This window comes from Chelon labrosus, assembly GCF_963514085.1.
Source record: "Chelon labrosus genome assembly, chromosome: 10".
NCBI classification, from domain to species: domain Eukaryota; kingdom Metazoa; phylum Chordata; class Actinopteri; order Mugiliformes; family Mugilidae; genus Chelon; species Chelon labrosus.
In genome coordinates this window covers 4,174,768-4,202,657 of record NC_140360.1, presented here as the reverse complement: position 1 = coordinate 4,202,657, position 27,890 = coordinate 4,174,768, and the positions used below count along the sequence as shown (strand labels likewise).

At 41.5% G+C, this 27,890-nt stretch overlaps 1 protein-coding gene across 1 annotated transcript in view; it reads left to right on the top strand.

The window, feature by feature from the left end:
• Positions 1–27,447, top strand: part of klhdc8b (kelch domain containing 8B) — a 124,640-nt gene extending 97,193 nt beyond the window's left edge. The window contains exons 4-5 of the mRNA XM_084552793.1: positions 11,687–11,788; positions 27,122–27,447. Of these exons, the coding sequence (XP_084408919.1) occupies positions 11,687–11,788; positions 27,122–27,318 (299 nt within the window). The 3' untranslated portion in view covers positions 27,319–27,447. The remainder of the gene's footprint in view (positions 1–11,686; positions 11,789–27,121) is intronic.
• The last annotated feature ends 443 nt before the right edge of the window (positions 27,448–27,890 follow it).

Genomic DNA, 27,890 nt, shown 5'->3' with positions numbered 1-27,890 from the left:
CGCGACACGGGAGGAGTTACCTTTATAAGCAGCCCCAGTTCTCACTGGTGCTTTTTTTCAAGGTTCCTTTATGTGATCCTAGATTGACTCCACAGTGGGGAGGTCAGAGGTCTGTCAGCCAGATCATCTGCTGCAGGACTCCTTTTTTCTTCTTGTTCCTGACGAAAGGCTGTGATGCTGCAAAACTAGTTTTGGAACATTTTTGCATGAACTGTTCGCCGCATCTGCTTGTAGAAGCTTCTTTGGTGAATGTATGCAGTCGGGGTAGCTGTGGCCTGGTGGTTAGAGAAGTTGGCTTAGTACCGTATGCACTGCTCCTTCCCTGGCTTAGACATGCAGTAGACTCCTTTGGTGTCCCCGTTGTCTCTCAAACCTCCATACTGCACTTTCACACATTAATTTCCCTTGAGCTAACTTCATGAAGGGAAGCCAACTGAAAACATCAATCCTATTACAGCTGTTCCAAGGTTTTCAGGCTCAAGCACTATATACCGATCAGCCACAACATTAAAACCACTGACAGGAAAAGTAAATAACATTAACCATCTTGTGACAGTTCAGTGTTCTGCTGGGAAACTTTTGGACCTGGCATTCATTGGTGTGGATGTTACTTAGACATGTAGCACCCACCTAGACCAGACCAGGCACCCCCACCCCATAGCAATGACACTCCTTGATGGCAGCAGCCATCCCCAGCAGGATGCACAAAAACGCTTTAGGAACAACTAAAAAAAACCAAAAAAAAACCTGAAGAACAGCTCAAGGTGTTGACCTGGCCTCCAGATTCCCTGATTCAGAAGTTAGCTACATCTTCCAACATGTCGACATAACGTTCTTTGACCCTTCCATTTGTTCCTGCACAGACTTTTAATATGTGCTACAGGAAGAAGTAGCACTTAAGCTATAAAATCTGAGGATTGCAGAAGAACTGGTGCATAACAAAAAATGTAAAAATGATTTCATGTCTCAGCTCAAGGACAAAACACTCTCATTTCACTGGTTTATTTTTCATATTTTTGGGGCAACTATCACTTTTACCCCATGACTCTCATAGGATAAAGAAAGTATGCTGTTCAATACAGTAGCTCTAAAATAAACAAGTGAAATGCGACTATTTTGCCTTTGGTTTAGAAGATCGAGAACAGTTAATTCATCTAAGACGCTCATATAAAATGTGTGCTGTGCAAGAAAAGCCATACTTTTGCATGTGATTTGATTATTTAACTATGTGAGGGTCTATATTTGTGTTATGGGAATTCTACAGCTGATCTCGTATGAAACTGTGAATTTGGCAACTTAATATTTTAAAAAAGACGACCCCCTGTGCTTTAGCTTTTCATTGAGCTCACACAGAGTTCGGTAATTCTGCAGGGTTAGGTTTAGAAAGATTAGAATAGCCAATAACCTGCACTGTTATTGGCTATTCATTTGCGGCTTCCCTGAATTTGTGTTATTGTCCATCTACATGCAGTTTAAAAGATTGCCACAGGATTGAGTCACATGCATTGACATTAATGATTTGGTTCTCCTCGATCTTCTTTACGTGTTGTTGTATCTCCTCAGCCTTTACGTTCAATGGATAGATTTTCGTTCTCTGCTGCAGCAGCTGACTCACTGATTGATTTGCACACTCCACTCTGAATGCATATTCACAGTATACTCTTCCTGCAAGAAACAACCACCTACTAGCAAAGACAATTCTCCAAATAGAGAGTAATTGTTGTTGTCCAGGGCAACACTTAGTCGACCTAGCTACTAGCACAAAAGGGTCAGGGTGCATTGTATAGCCATGACTTCGGAATTAATTAAAGCCCACATTAACTTGTAGTTCCACCCAGTGAGGACAAATATTTATAGGATTACTGAGAGGCCAAGGAAGTTCCTTAGAAGACCTGGTAGAAACCTACAGGCTCGGTCCATGCCCTACACTATTTTGGTCTTTTTGTAGAACTGTCTTCGCGACGGAGGGACCCGTCTCTGCTTTGTGTTTCAGATGAACACATTCTCTTATCTCAGCACATTGAGGAAGTTTTTCCAAGTCCTACAAGGCCTCTGCTTTCCCCCCTTGCCTTGCACTTCCTCTCAATCCTCGTAAGACATGTGGATTAGTGCATCGATCGGTGTAATCGATAGTAGAGCGCCATTAATCAGACCCGCACTGCAGCAACTGCCTCAAGTTGCACGTTCATTAGCGTGTGTGTGGCTCAGTAGCTGGACGTGATTATCTCTCTGTGCAAGATGCTAATCCAGCTGCAGAGAAGAGGGGAATAAATACTCACCCTCCGAGGGAAAGATAAAGGAATGCAGAGGGAGGGAGACTTTTAAAGGATTTATGTTGCACCAGCGGATCCAGCGGCAAACCTAGTTAACTGGGGAAAGAGGAGAGAACAGGGACGACAATTGGAGTTTTGATTGTGATTCAGAGGTCTGCAGAGATACAGAACGGGGGAAAAAAAAGAAATAGAAGCTACTGGACTTTACAAATAATGAGAGAGAATGTTTTTTTTGTCCTTTCTGGGGAAATGATGAGCCTTTTACCAATGTCCACTGTGTCGAATGTGCAGAATTTGTGTCCATTCAGTTGCAATAAAAGATAAATGTCTTTTGAGCTGTGGCGTCTGTGTTTTGCTGCAACATTTTTATGGACCACAGATAGCTTACTGGCTCGCTTTGTGGCAGCGGGTGGTACAAAAATACTGCTGAGAAGCTGGAGGAGCCAGAGAGTGATTTAGCTGCTGATGGGCCAGTGGTGGTAAATGAGAGGCCGTCAGAACTCTTGGTGAAATTGACAGGTTTGCAAACCGTTGGATATTTAGCCGAGCTTGCTAGTGACTAGCATCCTTAGGCTAGCTACTACTTTCCTAGGTTATTCGTAAGTACAACTTAGTGGGCGGTTTAGACTTCTGCAGAAGCTACGTAGTCTCTCAAACCTCCATACTGCACTTTCAAACATTGATTTCCCTTCAGCTAACTTCATGAGGGGAAGCCATCTGAAAACATCAATCCATTTATACCTGCTCCAAGGGTTTCAGGTCCAAGCAGTATATACCGATCAGCCACTACATTATGACCACTGACAGGAGAAGTAAATAACATCAACCTTCTTGTGACCATTCAACGTTCTGCTGGGAAACTTTTGGACCTGGCATTCATTGGTGTGGATGTTACTTAGACATGTAGCACCCACCTAGACCAGACCAGGCACCCCCACCCCATAGCAATGACACTCCTTGATGGCAGCAGCCATCCCCAGCAGGATGCAGCCTGACACAGACACACACACAAAAACACTTTAGGAACAAAAACATGAAGAACAGCAGAAGGTGTTGACCTGGCCTCCAAATTCACTAGATCCCAAACTGATCAAGTATCTGTGGGAAGATCCACAGAGGCCCCTTCCCTCAAAGGCCCTCCCCGACTAACAACATCCTGTCACCAGACACCACAGGACACCCTCAGAAGGCCCATGTCCATTCTCTGATGAGTCACCACAAGGGAGACCTGCACAATATTAGGAAGGTGGTCATAATGTTATGCCTGATCGGTGTACAAATCCTTGAGCTTATTGAATTAAAACAGAAAATGTGCTTTGCCAAGCCATTAAAAACCTTTAAACAATAATGGTTAATGTTTCCAAGGATTACTATTTTACGGGTTGACTCTTTGGAGCTATTATCCTTTGCTAATTATAAGACATCCATCCTTATGCAGCTATAGCATTGTGCTCCCTCTTATACAGACTACAGCAGTCTGACTGGCTTTTGACCAGCTGTATGAATGCTTCCTTGCCTGCCTGACAGCCTGTTACAGTACATTATTTCAACAACAGCCCGTGTTCACGTGGGTGTTTAACAGCGCTTGGTTCGGATTCAGTCGCCTCGTCGCCGGCCAAGTGACGGCTGGCGCCTCGGAAAGCAGCCTGCGTCTTTTCACATCGCACTGATGGAATCTCATCCTACCTGCCTACGGGTCAGAGCATGTTCATCATCAGCCCTTGTGTGCCGGCAGATGCAGATGCGCTCCACCATATGGGGACGACGCTGTCCGCACCTTGATGTAACCCAGCCTACCGCGCGGGGGACAACAAACCTCTCTGACAGTGATCAGCCTCGTTTTCAAACACCTTGGATATGTACGCCGAGGCCATTTCTCTTCATTCTGCAAACGTTTTCAGTGATGATTCACATGCTGAGATGTGTGTCTGAGTGGTTTACACTCTAATAGGAACATATTACACTCTAGAAGAGATGGGAATGTACTTTTCATACTGATATATTTAGATGATAAAAGAGACAAGGTGCATTTTATATAATATTTCCTGTGTAACATGTTGTTTGTACCTTTAAAAGATGCAAACAGCCAAATTCCACTGGAGCCATAAGCTTAGACTTCATTTAGTGCTTATTGTAGGACCAGTTATTGTAGCTGTTAGCCGCTAGCTAACTACTTTAGCTTCTTTTTTTTCATGCTGTAATCGTGACTAAGCGAAGCTGGAGTCATTTTAGTTAATTCAGTTTATAACTCGATAGTGCTCTCACTCTCTTCAGTTGTCATGACAAGCACGTTAGCTGTTTTCAGTGGCAGTAAATGCAGATTATCAGAGAGCCAGAGTGCAGATGCTGCAGCCCACACGGCAGTATTAGCCACATCTACTCTAGTGCAGTAGATGTAGATGGGTTTAGTTTGTGTGTCGTCAGGAGTTTCCAAAGAAATCACGCGTTTCTGTTGCCTTATGGTGCCATGGAGTAAAATCTGATTTTAATGCAACCTAATCCAACCAAGCAGTACACCTTGAGGTTAAGTATACCTTCATAAAAGTATTTGCATACTTTTTAGATTTAGGTTATAGATGAATACAGAAATGATGCGCTGATTGGTGCCTGCAGCAGTTTGAAGGCTTTTTATAGCAACGTGTAACATGTGATTTGGAGCATTACAGAGGTCTGCAGAGATATAGAGCATGGAGAAAGAGATAGAAGCTGCTGGATGTACAAATAATGGGAATTTCTTTGGGGGAAATGAGGAGCCTTCACCGACGTCCGCTGCGTTAGATCTGCAGGATTTGTCTCCATTTACGAGAAGTGTCTTTTTAGCTGTGGCATCTGTATTTTTGTGAAACACGGAGCACTTGCTGGCTAATTCACAGGCCTGCCTTTGGATATGTGAGCGATCTTGCTATCGACTAGCATCCCTAGGCTAGCAACGTCTTTCCTCCTCGGTTGCTAACCTGGGGATGCTCCGCGTTTTTATTGTCATCTAAAAATCATGCACATAAATTAAAGCGACGACGGGCCGGGTGCCTGGAGCTCTTTGCGGGATATGATCACATGCATGTTTAGCCGCTTGAAATATTCAGCGCGGTTCTGGCCCTCTATCAGATCGTAATCCCAAAGATGGGCCTGCTGTCACTGCCATCTAATTTCCCACGCAATTTCTGCCTCGTGATGGCATCTGAAAATAGGGGCAGGCGGGATGTAACGGGAGCCAAGGTGGTGCTTTTGCATGCATGGGTAAGATCGTGCATATATGTGTACTCATCGGCCCTCATGCATATTAGAACGCAGGGTTGCAACGACCTAAGTCGACGTTTCGCAAGGTTCATCCATAGTTATGGCGGCTCCAAGGCAGCTGAAAACTCCTTAAATCAGTTAAGTCAGCCTCTGTGGATCATCCCACAGATACTTGATCAGTTTGAGATCTAGTGAATTTGGAGGCCAGGTCAACACCTTGTGCTGTTCTTCATGTTTTTTTTTTTAGTTGTTCCTAAAGTGTTTTTGTGTGTGTGTGTCTGTGTCAGGCTGCATCCTGCTGGGGATGGCTGCTGCCATCAAGGAGTGTCATTGCTATGGGCGATTCATCGACTACTTGGAAATTAAAAGTCATTGATAAATTGATTGAAAAATTAATAGTTTGCTGCAGCCCTGTGTGTTCGCCAAGGTCTTCGTGTGCATCTATTTGGAGTGATGTAACTTGATAAGTGTGTGTGTGCTCCCCTTCTTTTATTTCATACGCCTCTCTAAGTGTTTGTGTGCCCGTCTTCTTGAGCGTAATGATGGGCACAGAGTGGAGTGCCTGGAAGGGGTGAAACAGGAGAGGGAAGAGGATTGATTCTGGGCTTTAAATAAACACACTGTCCTCTCCTCCAGCTGAGTCCACCAGACACATATCTGCCCCGCACGTCACTCACATCACCTGCTCTCATGCAACGCCACAGACAATTTGTGTGTGTATGCAGCGGCGGACGCGGCGCGCCGGCAGTCGGTCCAACGGGAACAAGAGGATTGTTGAAGTAATTTATTGCCTCCTTGCTCCTTTTCCCGAAAGTCTATAGTTGGGCTAGAGCAATGGAATTAATAATTTGTGCTGACAAATGGCGGCATTCCCGCCCCAAAGTGGCTCATTTGTCCTCTTATAGGTTAAAGCAGCATTGGAGAAACGATGCACTTTTCGTATGGGTGAGCGGTTCACTCTGCGTCTGGGTAGCTCTCTGCTTGACAAGCTTTGTGAGAGGTTGTGTGTGAGTATACACATGTGACAGGTATACACATCCTCCCCTCCGCACAAAACATTCCTCCGTCACACAGTTTGATTTGATAAAGGGGATGCAGTGTGCAGCGTTTTTATTTTTATTTTTTTCTAGATCTGAAAGAGGCATTTCCAATTCTCTCATTTACCTTAACTCCAAGCTTAAATTGATGTACCACCACCATACTTCGAATCCTACATTTGTACAGAGCAGGTTATTACCAATTAAAGATCAGGTCATACTTGAAATACACATTTTTCCACATTACTAGACATTTATAGCTGTTGCAGCTACTGAAAGGAGACAGAGGATATGCAAATAAAAATCATTTATGTATGGGGAAAATGGCTCACACAAGACAAATGCCAGCGTCTCCCTTGAGCATTTTTCTTCCAGGAAGGAGACGTTGAGGCCATGCTTTGTTTCTCACATCTGCACACACTGAGAATTACTATCAAAGTGGGCATGATAGTCAAATCTAGGTGAGTCAAAATGTGTTTGTGCAACACATTTTAAAAAATGCATAGTTGGCCAAAGGGCTGCACAAGCTTAAAAAAAAAATAAATCCGGTATGGATGATGAAAAATAACAGTATAGATAAATAAATGCAAAAATAAATACTTGAAGCAGCAGTAGACAATTTACCCTCCATAGCATTTCCAAGTTGCGATGATTGCACTGCTGCTGCAAAGACCGGATTAGTTTCCTCAGAGCTGAAGAGGTACAGTAATTTGAATTCGTGCATCTGTTGCCTTCACTGTGGAGGGGGGGCACAGAAAACAACAAAACAATGTAGGGTTTAATCTATAATGCAGGCTCAGAGGCTAATAGATATGGTTTTAATATCTGTTGTGAAAAGCAACATACAATGTGTTAACCTTACTCAATATGATTGCATGCAGAAGGCTAGAAAAGGTCGTTTGCGTCATGTAGATTTGACAGGAATTATTTCCTTCCACAGATCCTTCTTCAGACATAAAAAATAAATGACAGAAAGAAACATAGAAATGGCCAAAATAAAAGTTGACATGTGACATTACCATTAATAAAATGTAGTTATTTATTTTTTCTAAGTGATTTATTTCCTCCACGGTCAGATGTCTATTACAGAAGACGATAAAGCTCACTGGCCTTAAAAAACGGAGTCCCACAGGGCTCTGTTCTTGGACCACTTTTGTACATTTTGGAGGTAGTTTTTAAGATGTATGCAGATGATACCATTTTTTATTTAGATACAGTATTCCACAGGGCTCTATTCTTGGACCACTTTTGTAAATTTTGGAGGTAGTTTTTAAGATGTATGCAGACGATACCATTCCATATGTTGATACAGAATTCCACAGGGCTCTATTCTTGGACCACTTTTGTAAATTTTGGAGGTAGTTTTTTAAGATGTATGCAGACGACATCATTATATATGCTGATACAGAATTCCACAGGGCTCTATACTTGGACCACTTTTGTAAATTTTGGAGGTAGTTTTTAAGATGTATGCAGATGATACCATTATTTATTTAGATACAGTATTCCACAGGGCTCTATTCTTGGACCACTTTTGTAAATTTTGGAGGTAGTTTTTAAGATGTATGCAGATGATACCATTATATATGTTGATACAGAATTCCACAGGGCTCTATTTTTTGACCACTTTTGTAAATTGTGGAGGTAGTTTTTAAGATGTATGCAGATGATACCATTATATATTTAGATACATTACGACTATTTTCTAAGCAATGGACAGCTAATGAAGTAAAATATAATTTATGTATTATTTTAACCTAAAATACAGTTAAGAAAGTGGACCTCAAATGTTGTCACATGAGATTGCCAAACGTGCCAGAGAGTCCAGAATAAATATAATGCTACACACTTTAAAGTCCTCAGGCCTCTTGTGTCCATAACATGGGCGGCAAAGTTACACACTCCCATGCTTGTTTAAAGGCTCAACTCCTCACTCCTCTCCTCCCATATATCTGGACTTATCACTGGCATGTTATCTGGCCTTTCCATTTTTCCACGGCTGAATAGCTGATCCGTTGCAGCCAGCACATCTATGAGTGAGCTGCTGGTGGCTCTGCCTTCCCTTCCTCTGACTCAGAGATTACCATATAGCCGCAGTGCAACTCTGCAGTTACTTCCCCACAGCAAGCACTACAGCAGCTCTGCAACAAATTTGTGTTATCTCAAAAATATGCCTCTCCTCTCCTCTCCTACTAACCTCTTACTGATTCACTAATTATATCTAGTTTCGGTGCGTGAGGAGCATCTTTGAAAAAGTGATGATTCGTTCATTTCTTTGGAGTTTATTTCTTATCCTCTTGTGTCTCTGTCATTAATGCTGACAAACAGAAATGAGAAAATGTAATTTTCCACCAAGTGATGTTTTCTTTTAATTCTCCTGTGCAGCGATGCATAGCACGTTTTAACAGCAGTTGCTGTGAACAGAAAGGTTCAGAGAACAACAACAACACCCACCTGTCAAATACTTTAACACCTGTTTTGTGTTTCACCATCAGCTCTCTCTTGCTCAGAGTCCGCAAAATGTTAGTTGGCAGTCTGTTTCCTAGGAGCCTGGAGACCTGGCTGCAGTACAAGTGCACTTATAAACAACAACCTTTGTGGTAGTTGAGATAACTGCACTCCGCTGACCATTTAGTGCCGTGTGCCTCTGAGAATTGCTGACTGAAACAAAGCTTATTGTGCTGTCAAATGAGAATGAATTCACTCAGCCATCCACCTATCCAGCGTTCAGTACCTGCATTCACTTATCCCAGGCGGCGTAGCTATCCAATCCGTTCAATTCAATTTTACTCATATACCGTCAATAACAATACCAATTGTCTCAAAACGCTTTACAGAACTCAGAGCCTGAAACCCCCAGAGCAAATGCTAAGGTGACGGTGACGAGGAAAAAGTCCCTTTTAACAGGAAGAAGCCTTGAATCCAGCTCATCCTAGGACCAACAAACTAATCTTTGGATCACTGGGTGATTGTGAGAGGCATGTCTGGCTAATTATAAACCAATCAGTCAATCGTTTAGTTAATTGAATGATTTGAAGATTAATCGATGATAAAAAGAATCGTCAGTTCAGTCTTAAAATGTAAAATAGTTAGCTAACCACAACAGTTGTTACATAATACAGTGCATTTTTACAATGTTTTGCACCCTCCAGAATTTTCTACATTTCTGCATATTATTTATTCAAGAAAATTCATCATTTGTACATAGTTGAAAAAGTCGGTGAGCCCTTGTTTTCAGTATCTGCTGTGACCCCCTTGTGTAACAATAACAGCAGCTAAACATTTCCAACAACAGCAGCTACTACTGGCCAGAGTTTACGCTGATAATGAAGGCAAGTCAGTGACGTCGTTGACAAGGGGGTTTGGAAATGACATTTACTGTATATACAATGCCCGAGTGACTATATACAAGCTAACGCATATTATTTGTTGATTACCGCGTCCGAGAAAAGTTGAAGCCAGCTCAACTTTCGTGCTGCCGAGTCACCTGACATGTAGCGTCAAGTGTCAACTTGTCGCTACGTATTGCTAGCTTCTATTGAAAATGCATTGTGTCGTTGTCGTTCTCAGTGAGTGCACAAATAAACTGGTAGACTACGGTAACATGGGGAAAACACCTCCTGAGGTTCTTAACAACTGATCATTTGCATTAATTTAGACCTTCAGTGGGATATTTAGTTAATATTAATTGCTCTTTAGTGTATTTCATTGCATTTGCATGAATTTGCAGCGCATCTCCCTCAGCTCAGCTCAGCTCCCTCTCAGCAGAGGAGATGAGGAGCAGGGCGTGTGTGTCCCTACGTTTCGCCTGTCCCAAATATAGAAATTTAATTTCTTGCGTTTCAAGCCAGAGGCAGATAAGAGCAGGCTGTGGGCGAGCTCCAGAGACAGGTCTTGTTGTGCTATCAAATCGCTGTATAATGGATTATTTCATTTCTCAGTTTTCTCCTCTCCCTGATTCTTTTCTGCTCCCCCTCCCTCTGTCCAGCAGTTATCTCTTCTGCTATTCTGCATTGTTATGCACTTTCTGGGAGTCATGATGACAACGTAACTTGAACTATGTTAACAGAGGACATTGTCACTCTTGGAAACCACCTTTTTCTCTTTCTCACAGACGCTAATTCTAAAGCTACGTTGCATTACACTCAATAGAGGGACCAGCGAATGTCACTGTTTTGAGTAATAAACTACTTTTTTTGTCTTGGATTAAGGGAACTGTTGCATCAAGTAGGCATTACCAAGCTTTACGATAATACATTTTACAATTTAACACATCTAAAAACTATATTCATGCATTAAAAGGTTAAGCATTTGCAAACATAAGCCTTAGCTACAAGAATTGGATGATTCGTCACAAGTCATTCCCACTGGATGGGATTCAATGGCGTTGTCAGAACGTACATGCAATACCTCTCACTTTGATTATATGAAATGGTTGGAGTGCACTAGTGGTTGGGAGAAAATATTTTTGGGGAACCTGATTGTCATTATTTGAATATTTTGCTCATAACTGTGATATTTCACGTTATATTTGTTGCTTTGTAATGTCTCCTCAGTATTTTGTATAATAAAAAACACATATTTGCAAGTCAAATGTGGATATGTTAATGTCCAGTGCACAAATGCTGAAGAACGTGACTAGCATGCATGATGCGTTGACCTTGGTCCCGTTCAGCACCTTTGGGGTGAGCTGGAACACAGCCACACCTTGTCACACAACATCAACGCTGACCGTCTGTAATTCAGCTCCCTGCAGCCAGACTCGAAACAACGGAGCTTTGTCATGACCGCTTCAAATCCATGCATTTGTAATAAAATGTCCAAGGTTCAAGGTGTGCATGTTCGGGAGTCTTCATGTTTTTCCGCTGTTGTGTTACAACAATTATAATTTAACCAAACCCATTTTCTTTTGTAGGCTCATTGGTGATTCTAAATTGGCCGTAGGTGTGAGTGTGAATGGTTGTCTGTCTCTCTGTGTCAGCCCTGTGATACAATGACAGCTGGGATAGGCTCCAGCCTCCCCACGACCCTCCAGAGGACAAGCGGTTGCAGAAAATGAATGAATGAATGAATTTTCTTTTGTGGTTGTCTCTGCTCAAAGCCGTCTGACAGTATGTGATATCTCCTCGCCTCTGGCAGGTATTTGGATCAAACCGAGCCGAACGTCCAGGATGAGGGAGAAGAGGGCTGACTTTGTGGCAGGATGCCTGGGAGGAAGAGTCATCGTAGCTGGTGGTCTAGGTCAGCATCTCTATTCTTTTTCTCCTGTTTTTCAGCGTGCTTTTCTTTCCTGTGCAAAACAGAACAAATCACCCTATACTGCAGGATGTCCAGTGTGCATGTCCTAGTGCTCGGTACTACCACGTAGGCAGTTGCACACTTTTAAGGAGTTCATCATGCGCCTTGGCAGGAATCATGGTACTAAGGAAACTGGAGTATTTAGAAACCCCGGCTTCAAATAGACATTTTATTATTATTATATGATGTATTGTAGTGCACAAAATGTGGGTCACTCATTATAACGGCAGCTTGGAGAACAGGCAAGCAGCCGAGCTGTGATGGATGGCAAACTCTGGTGGAGATGCAAGTCTGTGCTTCAAGTGCAGCGTCTAAATATTATATTATAACATTCATTAATACACAGGATTAGATGTTACAATCCCTTGTGCCAAAATCCCAGGCAAAACACATTTAGAGGCCCTGTCCAACTGAGAAACCCTAATAAGCCTATAGTCATGTGATATGACGCTTAACCTACAATCTAAATTAACTAAGTAAATGCTGCTGGCTTGTAGGCCCACAGAGCAGCAGAGGTTAATTCGAACCTTATGAAATATATAAGCTAACCTAACGCTGCTGGCTTGTTTGGCCCGCTCAGCAGCTAACCATAGCTACCAAGCAACATGAAGACATCAGGAACCTGGCCTAAACAAGGCCAGTAATAATATAGTATTATAATATTATAGTATAATATTATAATACTCAGTCCAGTGGTGAACAATGCAGTGGTCCCAACTAAAGCTGGATTATGGCAAAAATACTTTTTCCTTTTTTGTTCTAACACTTGCAAAACTACTTTTGATATAGTCACTTACCAAAACTCTATTACATAAGCAATGCAATAAAGTAGTTGATCAAACGATGCTCAGTCATGGAATGTGCCATGAAATCCATATTTTTGACATGCTTTCAGTCAAAACAACTTTAATTAACCCTTACATAGTGTTCATATTTAATGCCTTCACAGTATGCTCCAGGACCCAAACCAATAATTCCCTCATAGTACGTGTCTATACCAAAGTTTAAACTACAAATCTATTCAGAATGTTAAAATATCGTGTCCTGTTTTACATGAAAACATAAAAGCCGTAATGATTTGAATATATTTGACTGCGCTTTCTGGAACTGTTGGAATTTATTTGATATAAACCTTTAATCACTGCAACTATTGAACGCTGTCCTCGCTGCTATATCATAAGAAATGATAATTATCAATATTAATTCAACATTTACCACTTAGAACACAAAACATTACACAACAAAGCCATCTTCATTGTCTTCCTCCTCCTCCAAATCACTATCAACCTCCTCACCCGCCTGTTGCACTAAATCTTCCTGCCATGATGCCAGTCGCTAACTGTACTACATGGCCTATGTATCCACAATAAATCCACAATAAAATATTATCTCCTTGGAAGTATATATTATTTACTGTCTCAAACTTGTCGAACACAACAAAATAATATGAATATTTTCCCTTCCGTAAATGTAATAAATACTTGTAGAGTAGTCTAATACCATGTAATTCAATTGCAGTCCATTAGGCTGAATGCACACCGTTACATTCCATATTTGGGTATAGTTTGCATATAGCAAAAAATAAAAAAACTAATTGGTTTAAATTACAAGAATTAAAAGTTAACTAACTCCAGATAACGCCTCTTAAATATTGAAAAATGTTTAAATTTCACCGTATATATGATGATCTGCACTGTTTCACATGTTCATGGAAGAGTGGGTGGCAAACAGGATAGCATCACATATTTGGCGCTTCGATGTAAAATACCCATTTTTATAATCAAACTGTAGAAACATGGATTTTATATAATCCTGCTTTTTAATAAGTCAATTTAGATACTGATTGCTGCCATATGCCAACACCATGCACTAGAGTGATAAAAGTTTATCTATACTATGTTTATTTTTCTTTTTTTGGAATTGGAGTATTTGTGAATAGAAATCTACAGATCGTGTGCAAAATATAACTTTAAACATTTAGAAAACAAAAACCTAATTTGCATTTACAAATGCGTGCAATGGTTCCTCCCATACATCAGTTGGTAGATTCACAAATATGCATATTACTGCGTATGTGGAGATGTAGCTCCTGTCTCTGCTGTTATTAATTTATAATTTGTAATATTAACATCAGTCTCCTTCTGACAATAAAAGGCATCACCACTTACAGGGAAAATTGTCAGAGCTGCCTTCACTTCACTGCTGCTGACAGCCACCAAAACACCACAAATCATATTTATCACCAACACACACACGTGCTGACACACACAAGCAAATTCATTTTCCATTAACTTTCCATTTTCTCCTTCACTGAGCTGCATTTGTTAAAGTAAATCTAGTGTGAAGTGAAACTGAGCAATGCAACAAATTAATCAGAGGTGAACCCCCCCCCCACCCCCCAGACGACATGCTTGTTAAGCTTAAACTGATTCTCTTTTCCGTGGACTAACATATACACGGCGACACTTAAAGGGTTTTGCGCCTGTGTTGATGCATCTGGGCCAGGACGGCTTGAATATCATTGATGGACAGATGAATTCTGAATTATATCAGTTAATTCTAGAAGAAAATGTCAGGACATCTGTCCATGAGCTGAATGTGAAGAGAAACTGGGTCATGCAGGAAGACATTGACATTAAGCAGACAAGTTGTTCTACAAAATAATGTTTAAAATAGAACAAAATTAATGTTTTGGAACAGCCAAGTCAAAAGTATAGAAATGTTGCTGAAGCACCTGAAGCGAGCAGTTCATGTGAGAAAACCCACCAACACCCCAGAACTGAAGTGGTTCTGTTCTGAGCTAAAATCCCTCCAGACCACTCTAGATGACAGATCAGCAGTTACCGTAAACCGTAAACTTGTAAAGTTGCTGTTATTGCTACAGAAGTAGGTCACAGCAGATACTGAAAACAAAGGTTCACTTACTTTTGCAACTCACATATTCTTATTATTCTCTTTAAATTAAATTGGCCGTAGGTGTGAGTGTGAATGGTTGTCTGTCTCTCTGTGTTAGCCCTGTGATAGACTGGAGACCTGTCCAGGGTGTACCCCGCCTCTCGCCCAATGAGAGAGCTGGGATAGGCTCCAGACCCCCCGAGACCCTTCACAGGACAAGCGATTACAGAAAATGAATGAATGAATGTCCCATGTAAATCATTGCATTCGAGCATTTCAGATCAGAAAGACACGACTCCCTATCTGAGTATATTAGCAGATTTCACAGCTTAATTATGAGATTTTATGGCACATTTTATTGTTAATCCTCTTCAATAGTGTCAAAGAGAAAAAAAAAATGCTGACCAGAAAAGTAGATCTCTACCGTGCAACAAGATTTAAAAGGTCAGTCCACTTATAAGGCTAACACTCTATATTTGAACTTTAGACTAGGTTGCATTACGGGTCCTGCAGAGATGACGAAAAGTTCTACAGCTCTAATTTTTTTATTGTTTTGTTTTGTTCTAACAGCGATACCCGTTAGCGGTATGTGCTCCGTCCAGAACTCAGAGTGACAGTCAATAATGTGTGGTGCAAAACGGAGGAAAACACCAATCTTGTCCTGCCGAGAGAGACAGTGAGAAAAGCCAGTAGGCGACACGGAAGGAAAGGAAATTGAATATGATACAAAAAAAATAAAAAATGGATGTGTGGGTTCGTTTGTGTGTGTGTGTGTGTGTGTGTGTGTGTGTGTTTGCCGACGGGGAAATGACAGAGTGAGGAGGACTGTGAGGGACAAGCGGTAGATATGTTATGTTATATTTTTCTCTGTGTGACTGTCAGCTGTGAGTACGGCTCGCCATCCAATCCATGGTGGTATTTTGGGCTTGTGAGTCATAAGTGGTGTATGGCACATATCTCCCCCTGTGACTGTTGACTTGGGAAATAACAGAGGAAACCACATACAAAGCTGCAGTCATACTGTACACTTGTAACCATTTATGCATGTGTGTGTGTGCAGTACAGGCGAGGATACTCTTTTTTTTTTTTTTTTTTTTTACATATGTATAATATAAAAAGTCCAAGAAATGATTAAAAAATAAGTGTTATTTTGCAATCTAGATGGTTTATTAAGAAAAATAAGCTGAAACAAGAGCTGCTGGACTTGTGGGGTTTCTTCAGGACATTTCATCCAGGTACCTTCTTCAGTTCTAAAAGACTGATTTAAATAAGAACATATGTGGCTGTTGCCCATCGAAGAATCACATAACTTGAGTTTTCCTTCCCCAATGAACTGAAGAAGCTACCTGGATTAATCTCAACAGGTCCAGCTAGCTAATAAACAAACACTGGCTCCAGAAAACTTGTGTTCCCTACTCCAGAAATGTTCTGGTCATCCAACGCCACAAACTCCCTAACCTTCTCTGGACTCCTTTGACGCTGTCTCCAAGAAACGTTCTAAACGTTTAGTTGGATGACGATCTCCTACTTCCATCTCGCCAAACATCCACATTGCGTAATTTACAATTTTGTGCGTGACTGACTTTCCAGAGTAAAGTTCTTCCACACAGCAGACATGTTTAGTCATGTTATTTTTGGTTCCTCTTCTTCTTCTTCTTAAACTGAGGCAGCTTTGAAGCTAGCTAAACGCTACTGCAACAGAAGAAGAAGTTGTCTTCTTCGTTTTATTTTGCAGCGATGACGCAAGGCAGCGAAGAGGAAAAAGACGTTTTGATGCTACAAGGACGTGCTTTTGGTTTATGGCAGACCTAACACAATTTACTACAAAAGATCAGGCTTGGCCGAAGCCCGATAGCGATCCGATCGTTTTAAAAATACCTGGATCGGCCCCAATACCAGTTTATAATTTACAATTTATAAACCAATCGTGATGTCCCGAGTCAGGATCTCAAGGTGCATTTGGAGTGAATCGAATTTCTATTTTTGCTCAGTTACTTGCTGGCACATGAAAGAAAAAGGGTTACTTGTTGTGCCACACCTGTCCATTGTAGGTATGTAAGCAAGGACAGACATAGTTGGTCGTTCCAATGCTGAATGTAGCCTTTACTGTATGTGTGTTCCAATGGTGCAGAACAGAGTAAACTGGGTGTTCCTTCATTCTCCTTGCTGAGTTAACAGCTTGGCGCTTGCTTGTTTCATTGCTGGTGTTTCATGTAAAGTTAAAGAGTAGACTTCATGCTGGAGCTGTAGTGGCTTGGACGTGTAGTCGAGGTGATGCTGGGTTATAGTTAAATGAAGTGGACGGCGAGAAGAAGTCAGTGTAATGGGATCTTTGCAGCTCCCACGGTCCCTGCACCATGTTTTCTTTTTGCCTTTTTGCCTCCTGTTTAATCCAAGACAACTCCTGACAACCTGATATCTGCATGTTAATTATAATGCCATGCATTCATTACACAGGACCGACTTGTGATGCAATTATGTGCTCGTGTCATTTCATTATCAGCTTATTTGCACTTGCGTACACACGAACCTGAGCACTCAGAAATAATCCATCACACACATACAGTATAAAGCTGCTCATCTACTGTGCATGTACATGCTTCCTGAACTTCATCTGTTCATACTTACCTTTCTACCTCTGTAACTGTCAACCTTTTTAACTTTGACTATTAATGATCTCTTCCATCATGTACCTTGTTGACCAAAACATCAGCATACATAAATCCTTGCATCTTTACTCGTTGCCACGCTTTGTGTCCGTAACTAACTTCTGACTATATCTGCCATTCTGTGTTAATGCAAAGTGACACTGTACTGTTCGCCGTGCAAAGGCTGGTTTTCAACACTGATGCAAGTTCCCACAAATCATATTATGACAGTCTAATGAAGGACAGGAGACAATTAAATTTGCTGCTGATTTAGGATTGAAATCATCCTGCATAAGGGCTAGTTCATGTGTTATCATCCTGTCATCCTCATTTGCCAAGCTAGAAAAGGCTCAGAAAATAGAGGCTGTCTCATTTCAGACTGTAATAGTCTTTTCAGTGTGTATGTAGAAATTTGCACAAAAACAAATCGTCCATGTGGAGTTTTCTCATAAACAACAACAACAAAAAAAATAAAAGTTATCTTTGCATACAGTGATTCACGCATTATGTTATGATTATTACCTTAACAAATGTGTTGAAAGTCTTTTTCTTTCCTCATAAAAATATGTGTAAATATATACCCATATGTACTCCTGTTTATGTATGTGCAATGATGCTTAAAATCATTTTGCACATTCAGAATTTTCTACATTTTTGCAGATAAATGACTCAAAACATCAGTGGATTTCCACTGAAAGTGGATTTTGTCCTGGAAGTAGACAAAGAGAATCAAATCAAATAAATGAAACAGAAATGTAATGCTTATTTATTTGTTTATTCAGGGAAATGAACCAATATTACATTTCTGCTTGGTGCAAATATATAAGTGACAGAAGAGAAAAAGAGTTGTTGTTGCTCATCAGGCTGGAAAAGGTTCCAAAACCATCTCTAAAGAGTTTGGAACCCACAAATAATCCACAGTCAGACGTACTGTGAACAAATGGAGGAGATTTAAGAGACGACTGTTACCCTACGCTGGAGTGGTCCACCAACAAAGATCACTCCAAAAGCAAGACACCTAATTGCCTGAAAGGTCACAACGAAACCCAGGGTAACTTCTGTGCAACTAAAGGCCTCTCTCACATTGGAAAGTTTCGTAAAAGTTTACCGTGCAGGACCATGTGTGATATGCAGGGTTGGGTCAGATTACTTTGAAATGTAATCCATTACTGACTACAAATTACATGGCAATTTTTGTAATCAGTAACGTAATCAGTTGGATTACCAAAAACATGTAACGTAATCTGATTACTTTTAGATTACTTCAATAAATATGCACCTTAAGTAAAAGACACCGTCACAGAATTGATCAATGAATTCTCTTTTTATTTTTCTCTTTATTATTTCATTACATCTAAGAAAACTTTTTGTTCTCAGTAAAGCTGAGAAAGCATTCCTTTGTGAATGAACTAAAAACTGTATTAACTAAAAACTTTAGATTTATTACTAAGTACTTTCTTTACTCTGAACATATCCGTTTTTCAGACCATATCCTCATATCAACCTGTTTAACTCTTTTCTCACTTCATACTGAATGTTTACAACTAAAAACATTCCTAAAACATTTTTCTATCTTTTCTCATATTTCTCTTTCTGAACATTTCTCATAACATATCCACAACATGTCTTTCAAAATCTCAAAATAAGTCTGTAAATAAGTCTGTAAACATATCATAGAACAAAAGTGAACATGTTCTTTTTACAACATATTAGGATTTTTTCATGCCCAGGCTGTCATAAACAAGTTGCATTGTTTGCATGATAAAATGTAATCAGGTAATCCCCAACAATGTAACTGTAATCTGATTACACAATTTTTGTATTGTAATCTGGGCTGATTATAGTTACTTGATTTTTGTAATCTGATTACGTAATCCAGATTACATGTAATCCATTACTACCCAACCCTGGTGATATGACAGCAAGTGATCTAGGAAAATGGACCAATATTACATATCTGTTAGGTGCAAAAATGGGTGACAGAAAAGAAAAAGAGTTGTTGTTGCTCATCAGGCTGGAAAAGGTTCCAAAACCACCTCTAAAGAGTTTTGAATCCACAAATAATCCACAGTCAGACAGATTGAGAACAAATAGAGGTGATTTAAGACAATCAGGAGTGGTCTACCAACAATGATCACTCCAAAAGCAAGACACCTAATAGTCTGAAAGGTCACAAAGAAACCCAGGGTAACTTCTGAGCTAAAGACCTCTCTCACGTTGTAAAGTTTAGTAAAAGTGATCAAGGCTATGATCAGTTGCATGTAGAAAGTCAACCTCCCTACTCCTAATCAGACTGCCAGCATTCATCACTTTGGTAGCGGCTCATCTTTGTAGAGCTACAGCCAATCTGTGGCTGGAGGTCAGAGGTCTGCTTGTGACTATAGGTAGCCAACCAGCAGCCAGCTATGACTGAGTAGTGTGCTCTGACACCTGCAAAGGTGCTGCGTGATGGTGTGGTGAAGATCCAGACTTGCCCTTTGCAGTGGTGTCAAATCCATCATCAAATTGTCCCTAACTGGAGTGTTGATAACGTGTATGATGTCTCTCATCATGCTGTGGAGAATCATGAGGGGATTGTTAAGGAACACTGTGACCACTGGAAAATGACCCCTTGAGACCTGAAGGTGAGAAGGTCGGGGATAAGAGCTGTGTGCTACCCGCTGAAATATGGTAAGTGCTGAAAGGAGGCCGTGTAATGACACTATTTACGGCTGTCGTTTGACCTGAAGTACTGTGCTATTTTCCTCAACGCTGTGTGAAAACAGAAGCTACAGGAGGTCAGGGACTGGTATACTGTAAAAGACGGGAAATAAACATTTCAAGAGGGCCAACACCGAAAAAGAGATGGAAACAGAAATCGACACTTGAGCTGCAAAAACAAAAGATATGAACTGCAACAAATGAGAAATGAGTCAAAACCTCATGAATAGCATTAAAGGTTGTTTAAGAAAGCTTGAAAGGGGAAGAATAGATGCAGAAAAGCACCCAAGTGGATTTTGGGGAGTTTGTTCGGTTGGTCAAATGGAGGATGCATGTTATAATTAAAGTCATAATCATAAAACATCAGGACAAACTTTGTTTTTGTAGTGAATATGTTGGAGCTCATACAAAGAGGTAGGACTAATGACCTAGGCAACGCTGATGAGACGAGTAGCTTGGAACATCTTGTAAAATTCAAAGCAAATCTGTTGAGGAACATTAGCCTCAAAGCCAGGACCGACAACAGACAGCCCTCTCTCCATCCACTTCCACCAGCTCCTCCAGAAAAATCCCCAGGCGTTCCCAGGCCAGACGAGAGAAATAATCCCTCCAAAAAAAAAAAAGAAATAATCCCTCCATCGTGTCCTGGGTCGGCCCTGCGGCCTCCTTCTGGTGGTACATGCCCCTGGGAGGCATCCTTACCAGATGCCCTAGCCACCTCAACTGACTCCTCTTGACGTGGAGGAGCAGCGGTTCTACTCTGAGATCCTCCCATGTGTCCAAGCCCCTTACCCTATTTCTAAGGCTGAGCCCGGCCACCCTGCGAAGGAAACTCATTTCGGCAGCTTGTGTTCGTGATTTTGCCCCCGTCAAATGGATGGGGCAAGAGTAACGGCGAAGTTTGTGGTGAAACAGTGGGTCTCGCTGGTGCCTCACAGCAAGAATCCCCGGGGCAGTTTGAGAGGGTTTGATTCTCAGGGCCTTTCTGTGTGGAGTTTGCATGTTGCATGGGTACTCCAGTTTCCTCCCATCATCAAAACATGGGTGCTCGGCGCCGGGTCAGGTTGACCCACGGTGGCGGCGCGCTCGATCACAGTGGTTCAGGACTAACCCTCCATCCAACCATGCAATTTCATTGTATGATGTATAGTGTATATGTTGTATAACGACAAATAAAGCACTTTACTTATGTAGTCATACATGTATCACTCAGCCCATATGAGCACCATGGAGTTCAATCAGCTTACCACAAAATGATGGGTTGAAGTTCTATCAAATTGCATGCAGAGGTATTTTTCTCGTCCATATTGGCTGGAACACAACCCATAATGAAATCTGAATGCCGTTTTGCCAGACACATCTTCTGAAAAGAATTGAAACACTAAAGGAACATGCTTAAACAAGTCTGATTCATGGTGGAACCAAATCGCAATGTTTGGAAAAACTGCTAAACACCTGTCAGTCAAAGTGACCGCACTCATTACTGTATTCAACTTTAAGTGTTGATTTAAGTTAATCAGGTGAGTTACGGTATGTAAAATTCACCCCATGTGCAGTTGTCATTAATAAGAAACGTTTTCTGTACCAGGCTGTAAATGCGCTAAGTTGGACATTTTAAAAAGGATGTCAATGGGAACTGAACCACTTTTAGAGTCTTCCCCAAGTGGCCATACGACGAACTGAAGTTTGTGGCACAATATTTATAAAAAGAAATAAAATATATTAAAAGCAGAAATGTAAAAGTATAAATCCACACTTATTCACACACATACTCTCATACAGACACATTACATATCCACTGTTCACTATAGGTGTATCTGCAGCCATTTGCTTCCAGAAACAGCAAGCAAAGAATTGGACAGCTTAACATATTGTAGGATTTAGTTTATCTCAGAATCAAACCACACTTCACTTGAAGTTCACTTCACCCTAATACGATTCACTCACCTAACTCTCTCTGCACAGCTATAAAAACTAATATCTTTTTATCCAAAACTACAAAAAAAAAAAAAAAGGAGAGTAGCATCTCAAAAGAGCATCAACTTGGTGAAGTATCTTGAAAGAACATGTGTGTAATAATTTACCTCAGGAGATTTATTGCGTTCAGAATGGATTTTACAAAGGAACACTAAAAGTTTGGTGTTACGGCACTGGAGTGACACAGCAGATAATTTCAAACCACTACAGATCAGGTGGTTTGCGTGTGTCGGCATAAAGTTGAAGAGGAAGGAACGGGGAGTAGGATAAAAGAGGGAAGCAATTTTCAGAAGAGGCAAAGGACAGGAGAGCAGGAGGGAGAGAGAACAATGCAACAGAGCTCGATGGTTGGAGAAAGGAAGACAATTTGAGACAAGAGGCATCGCAGCGGAAAAAGACGGAGAAGGAGAAAAGGAGGGTTAGTGGAGAGGACGAGCAAATGAAGGGAACAGAGCAGGAGGAGGAGGAGGAGGAGGAGGAGGAGAATGGATGTGGAGGCTTAGAATCATAAACTGTTTCTGAGAGTTGGATAAGAAGTAGAAATAGATTAGAAGAAGAGGACAAATGACACAGGAAAGACTTGAAATGAAGAAAGAGAACATGAGATGAGAACAGCAGAGAAGAATAAGCGGTGAGGTCAAAAGGAGGAGGAGGAGGAGGAGGAAGAGGAGGAGGAGGAGGAGCAGGAGGAGGAGCGGTTGGTGAATTGACATGACGTCTGTGGTTCCAGAATCAAAGCAACGACAGGAAGCCTTTGAGCACCAAGAACCGCAAGGAGTATGCTACCGTGTGTGTGTCTTCATAAAATATGATAAAGGAGCCGAGGCCTGAGCGCCCCCCCCCCCCCCCCCCAGTCGCTTTGAAAAGGCCGCCCCGGCACCGTCACTTTGTTCTTCCAACAAAATGACGATAATGGTCTTCCTTAGGCGGACGCGCACACTCACGCTCATTCACGCGGCGTGGCGGCTCCGCAGTCCGTATCATTTAGGTGCTCGCTGTGATGTGGGTCTCCATGGAAACGGCAACAACTTAGTGCTGCGTGATGTATAATGACAGTGAGCGTTGCACCTGAGGTGAAAGAGATGGAGAGAGCGCGCGGGGGCGGGAAGGAGAAGCAGAGGGAGAAGAAAAAGGAGATCACAGTGGACCTTAGGAGGAGGAAGAGGCCTCGGTGAGGCTTAACATGCCGGAGGAAAATTAAAGCTATAGTCTAAAATAAGCCCGTTGGAGGCTTTGGAGTTTTTTTTGTAATTTTGTTCCACGTGGTACGCTTTGGTGTCTGCCTTTCCTGGATCTCCTTAATCCTGAAACGTTCATGAAATGAATACCAGGCATTAACATATAAATGGATATCTGTCACCGTTTTTAAATTGTGTTAAAAAGGGCAGTAGTTCAACCTAAAGCCCATATTATTTGATGGCTTTTACACTGAGACACAGTAAACATGGTGAAAGAGGTTCAACAACAATATATATATGTTTTTTTGCATTATTGTATACTTTTATAAAAAAATTTGCTTTGATAAACCGAAATTCATTATGTGAATATCTGAAAAGCACCATACCAGATTCTATATATACCGATGTATTTATTTATTTATTTCACTTTTAAATCTACATGAATAATTTTTGGTTATGGATTTTGGCATGTACTGTGCATTGATCAGGCATAACATTATGACCACCTTCCTAATATTGTGCAGGTCTCCCTTGTGGTGACTCATCAGAGAATGGACATGGGCCTTCTGAGGGTGTCCTGTGGTGTCTGGCAACAGGATGTTAGTGGGGGGCCTTTAAGCGGAGGGCCTCTGTGGATCATCCCACAGATGCTTGATCAGTTTGGGATCTAGTGAATTTGGAGGCCAGGTCAACACCTTGTGCTGTTCTTCATGTTTTGTTTTTTTTAGTTGTTCCTAAAGTGTTTTTTTTGTGTGTGTGTGTGTGTGCCTGTGTCAGGCTGCATCCTGCTGGGGATGGCTGCTGCCATCAAGGAGTGTCATTGCTATGGGGTGGGGGTGCCTGGTCTGGTCTGGTCTGGTCTAGGTGGGTGCTACATGTCTGAGTAACATCCACACCAATGAATGCCAGGTCCAAAAGTTTCCCAGCAGAAATGGTCAATGTTATTTAGTTCTGCTGTCAGTGGTCTTAATGTTGTGGCTGATCGGTGTATGTTTAGTACTGAATGAAAACCTCAGGCAGCAGAAACCAGAGGAGGAAGAGACAGAATAGCAACGTCAGGAAGAGGAGAGGAAAAAAGAGAAAAGATGTGGAAGGGGTGAAGGCAGCACCGGTCTCCATGGCGATAGGAGCACTTGGGGCAGTTACCCATAAACTGCACTGAACATTGAATTGTCACAAGATGGTCAATATGGTTATTTAATTCTCCTGTCAGTGGTTTTAATGTTGTGGCTGATCGGTGTATGTCCTTTGTCCAATTTTACAAACAAAAGACTGCAAGTCTGAAAGAAAACTAAATCTAGGATCGTCTAGAAGTAAGAACTAACTCTGTTTGGACCTGGTGGCTCCAGGCTATAATATTCTCTTACTAGAATAGCGCAGGACTTCAAACTGTAGTTAGTCAAGCTGCATTGTGCGTAAACTCAGTCTTACAAGCTTTGACAAGGAAGAAAAATGTGTGGAGTAAATTGAATATCATATATTTTAAACTGACCATGGTGAGTTGGTGTTACTGGGTGCTGTATTAAATTGTCAGAATGCTCTTGTAACAGTATGATGGCTCCAAATGACGACTCTTAAACGGAGGAGCTGTGGTGGTCTAAAATACACAACCACTGCAATGTGAGTTTGTCAAAAAGGGTGAAAAATGTCTTGTTGCAGCATGCACCGTCTATAAGGCTGGAGCTCTGAGCTGTTCTCCAGTCAGCAGTGCCCTCCTGATAGCTGACAGCACGTCTCCTAGCGGCGCTGGCTCTCAGATGTCAGCCAACCCGCTGCCACGGGAAACACCCACCCAGAAGCTCAGAGCTCAGACGCCGTTTCCCACAAACGCACCCAAAAATATCCCCCTTTTGAAACCGACGCAGAAAAATATGCGCGGCAACAGCTGCGGGTGTCGGTGAAAATTATATATTTCCTGACACAAAAGTGAGGAGGATTCAAATCTAAATTTCCCTTCAAAATGAAAAAAAAAAAGTATTTGAGTGGCTTTAAAAAGATTTACTGCAACTATCATTTTGTGTGGTGTTCACAGCTTATTTTACCGTCAGATACTACTGGTTGGAAATGTCTTTCTGGATTTAGTATCTTAACGTGTGAACATGCACGTCTGTGTGTGTTATATCTCAGTGAACATGCAACTGAATGAGTTCATTCCAAATACAGGACATCACATTCAGAATTTAGTGTCAGTTTGATCTGTATGTGGTCATGCTGATATGATCTGTATGTCACAGGTTGTAGCTCCTCTCTATTTTAGTTTCTGTCGTTGCATTGGTTTCCAAACAGGACTATATGTTGGTAGTTTAACCTGATATACTCCCCCTGGAAGTGTATGTAGTTATATATTGTATATATACAGTATTTAAATGTATATTAGATTAGATTAGATTAGATTAGATTCAGTTTTATTGTCATTACACATGTACTGGTACAGAGCAACGAAATGCAGTTTAGCATCTAACCAGAGGTGCAATAGACAGTAAGTACACATGGCAGATTTAAAAAATCCTAAAATCAGCTTTCAGCTCAACACCAAATACTCCATCTCCCAAATTAAAGTGGAAGGAAGATCTGGAACACAGCTTTCTAATAAGGTTTGCAGGGGAAATTATCTGCTCCAGGTAAAACAGTGGTTAGCACTGATGCCTCACAGCAAGAAGGTCCCAGGTTCTAATCCATGGTCCGACTGGTTCCTTTCTGTGTGTAGTTTGCATGTTCTCCCTGTGTCTGCGTGGGTTCTCTCCAGGTTCTCCAGCTTCCTCCCACCGTCCAAAGACATGCTGGTTAGGTTCATTGGTGATTCTAAATTGGCCGTAGGTGTGAGTGTGAATGGTTGTCTGTCTCTCTGTGTTAGCCCTGAGATAGACTGGCGACCTGTCCAGGGTGTACCCCGCCTCTCGTCTCAATGAAGAGCTGGGATAGGCTCCAGCAGACCCCCACGGCCCTTCACAGGAATAAGCGGTTACAGAAGATGAATGAATGAATGAATATTTGTATATTCATATATATGCATTTACACATACACATCTCCTGCTTAGCCACATTCATATAATCTACAGCAAGGGTCTTCAACATTTTCCAGGCCAAGGACCCCCAAACTGATGGAGAGGTGGAGCGGAGACCCCCTACTTATGTATATGTGTATTTAAAGACATTTAAACTTGTGGAAAAAAATTGTGGGAGGGGAATATATATAAAAAAAAAGTCTAATCAACCAAAACTTTCGTGACCCCCCTGTAGTACCTCTGCGGAACCCCTAGGGGTCGCGGACCCCCTGTTGAAGACTTCTGATCTACTGTATGCCTATATATGTGCCGTTCGACTACCTGTTTTTATGCTCTTTTTTTTGTTTTATCAAAAAGTTTTTTTTGTGTTTTACCTGGAGCAGATTCTTTAAATATCTTATTATTTTTATTCTCAGATAAATTCCCCTGCGAACCTTATTAGAAAGCTGTGTTCCAGATCTTCCTTCAGTTTAATTTGGGAGATGGCATATTTGGTGTTGAGCTGAAAGCTGATTTTACGATTTTATAAATCTGTGTTAATTAGTCCTACAGATCTGAGTGAAATAATGCAGACTTCTTCCATTTTTTTTTTTTAACACAAACTTCCCTCTAAGCAGATAAATTGCACAATCAACGGAGATACAAGATACAAAAACGTGGCTATGGTGATTCATATTGGCAACGAGTTAACTGAAAAACGTGTGATTTCAGCTCTAATTGTCGATGCTGAGGGGGCGAGAAATTACTCAGATACACCGGAGTTAATTTAAATCGCTCACGCGGTGGAGGTGATGTTATTATGACTCCCCTCTTTCCCATCTGAACGCTGCTTAATTCCGCCGGCATCCTAACATGTTACTTTTCATTTTGCAGGTAATGAACCTTCGCCGCTGGGCACAGTGGAGAGCTACAACCCGGTGAAGCGGCGCTGGGAGTACGCGGTGCCCATGCCAACTGCACGCTGCTCCTCTGCCCTCCAGCAGACAACCAGCATGCTCTTTGTCATCGGCGGAGTCGCCCAGGGACCCAGTAACGCTGTGGAAGCCCTCTGCTTACAGGAAACAGTGTGACCCGCGCTAATATATTCGCAAAGGAGCAAATGCAAACTGGCATGGATATCTCATTCGTATATGTGCATAAAGACAGACACAAACGCATAAATTGGAACCGCAGATCACAGATACTTTTTTACCTTTATATCCAACTGGTGGATTCGTCTCGTACACTGGGAATATAAGAAACTCTGGTTTCTCAGATGGGAGCTGCGAAGGCAGTTTGTGACAGAACCGGACGAATACAAGATTAAGGACATTCAGGCGGACTGCTGTGACTGGCAAGGACATAAAAACTGACAGTTATTTTTAACTCTGCGGAAATCAGAGGAAGACATAAAAAAAGAGCAAAAAACAAAACAAAACAGACACGCAGACACCGTGTCTGAAGAAACAACACGCCTTTGAACTGTTGAGCATTTTTCAGAATAAAAGCAGGGTACTTTTCTGGATATTAAAGGAACACAGGGCCATATCTGAATCTCTTCTTTGCAGCAGAGTTGCTCCTCTCTTCTGCTGCGACAGCGAGCTTGGGACACTTTTTTTATGACTTGAGAAACGACGCTTAGTTGAGTTTTAGACAGTGATGT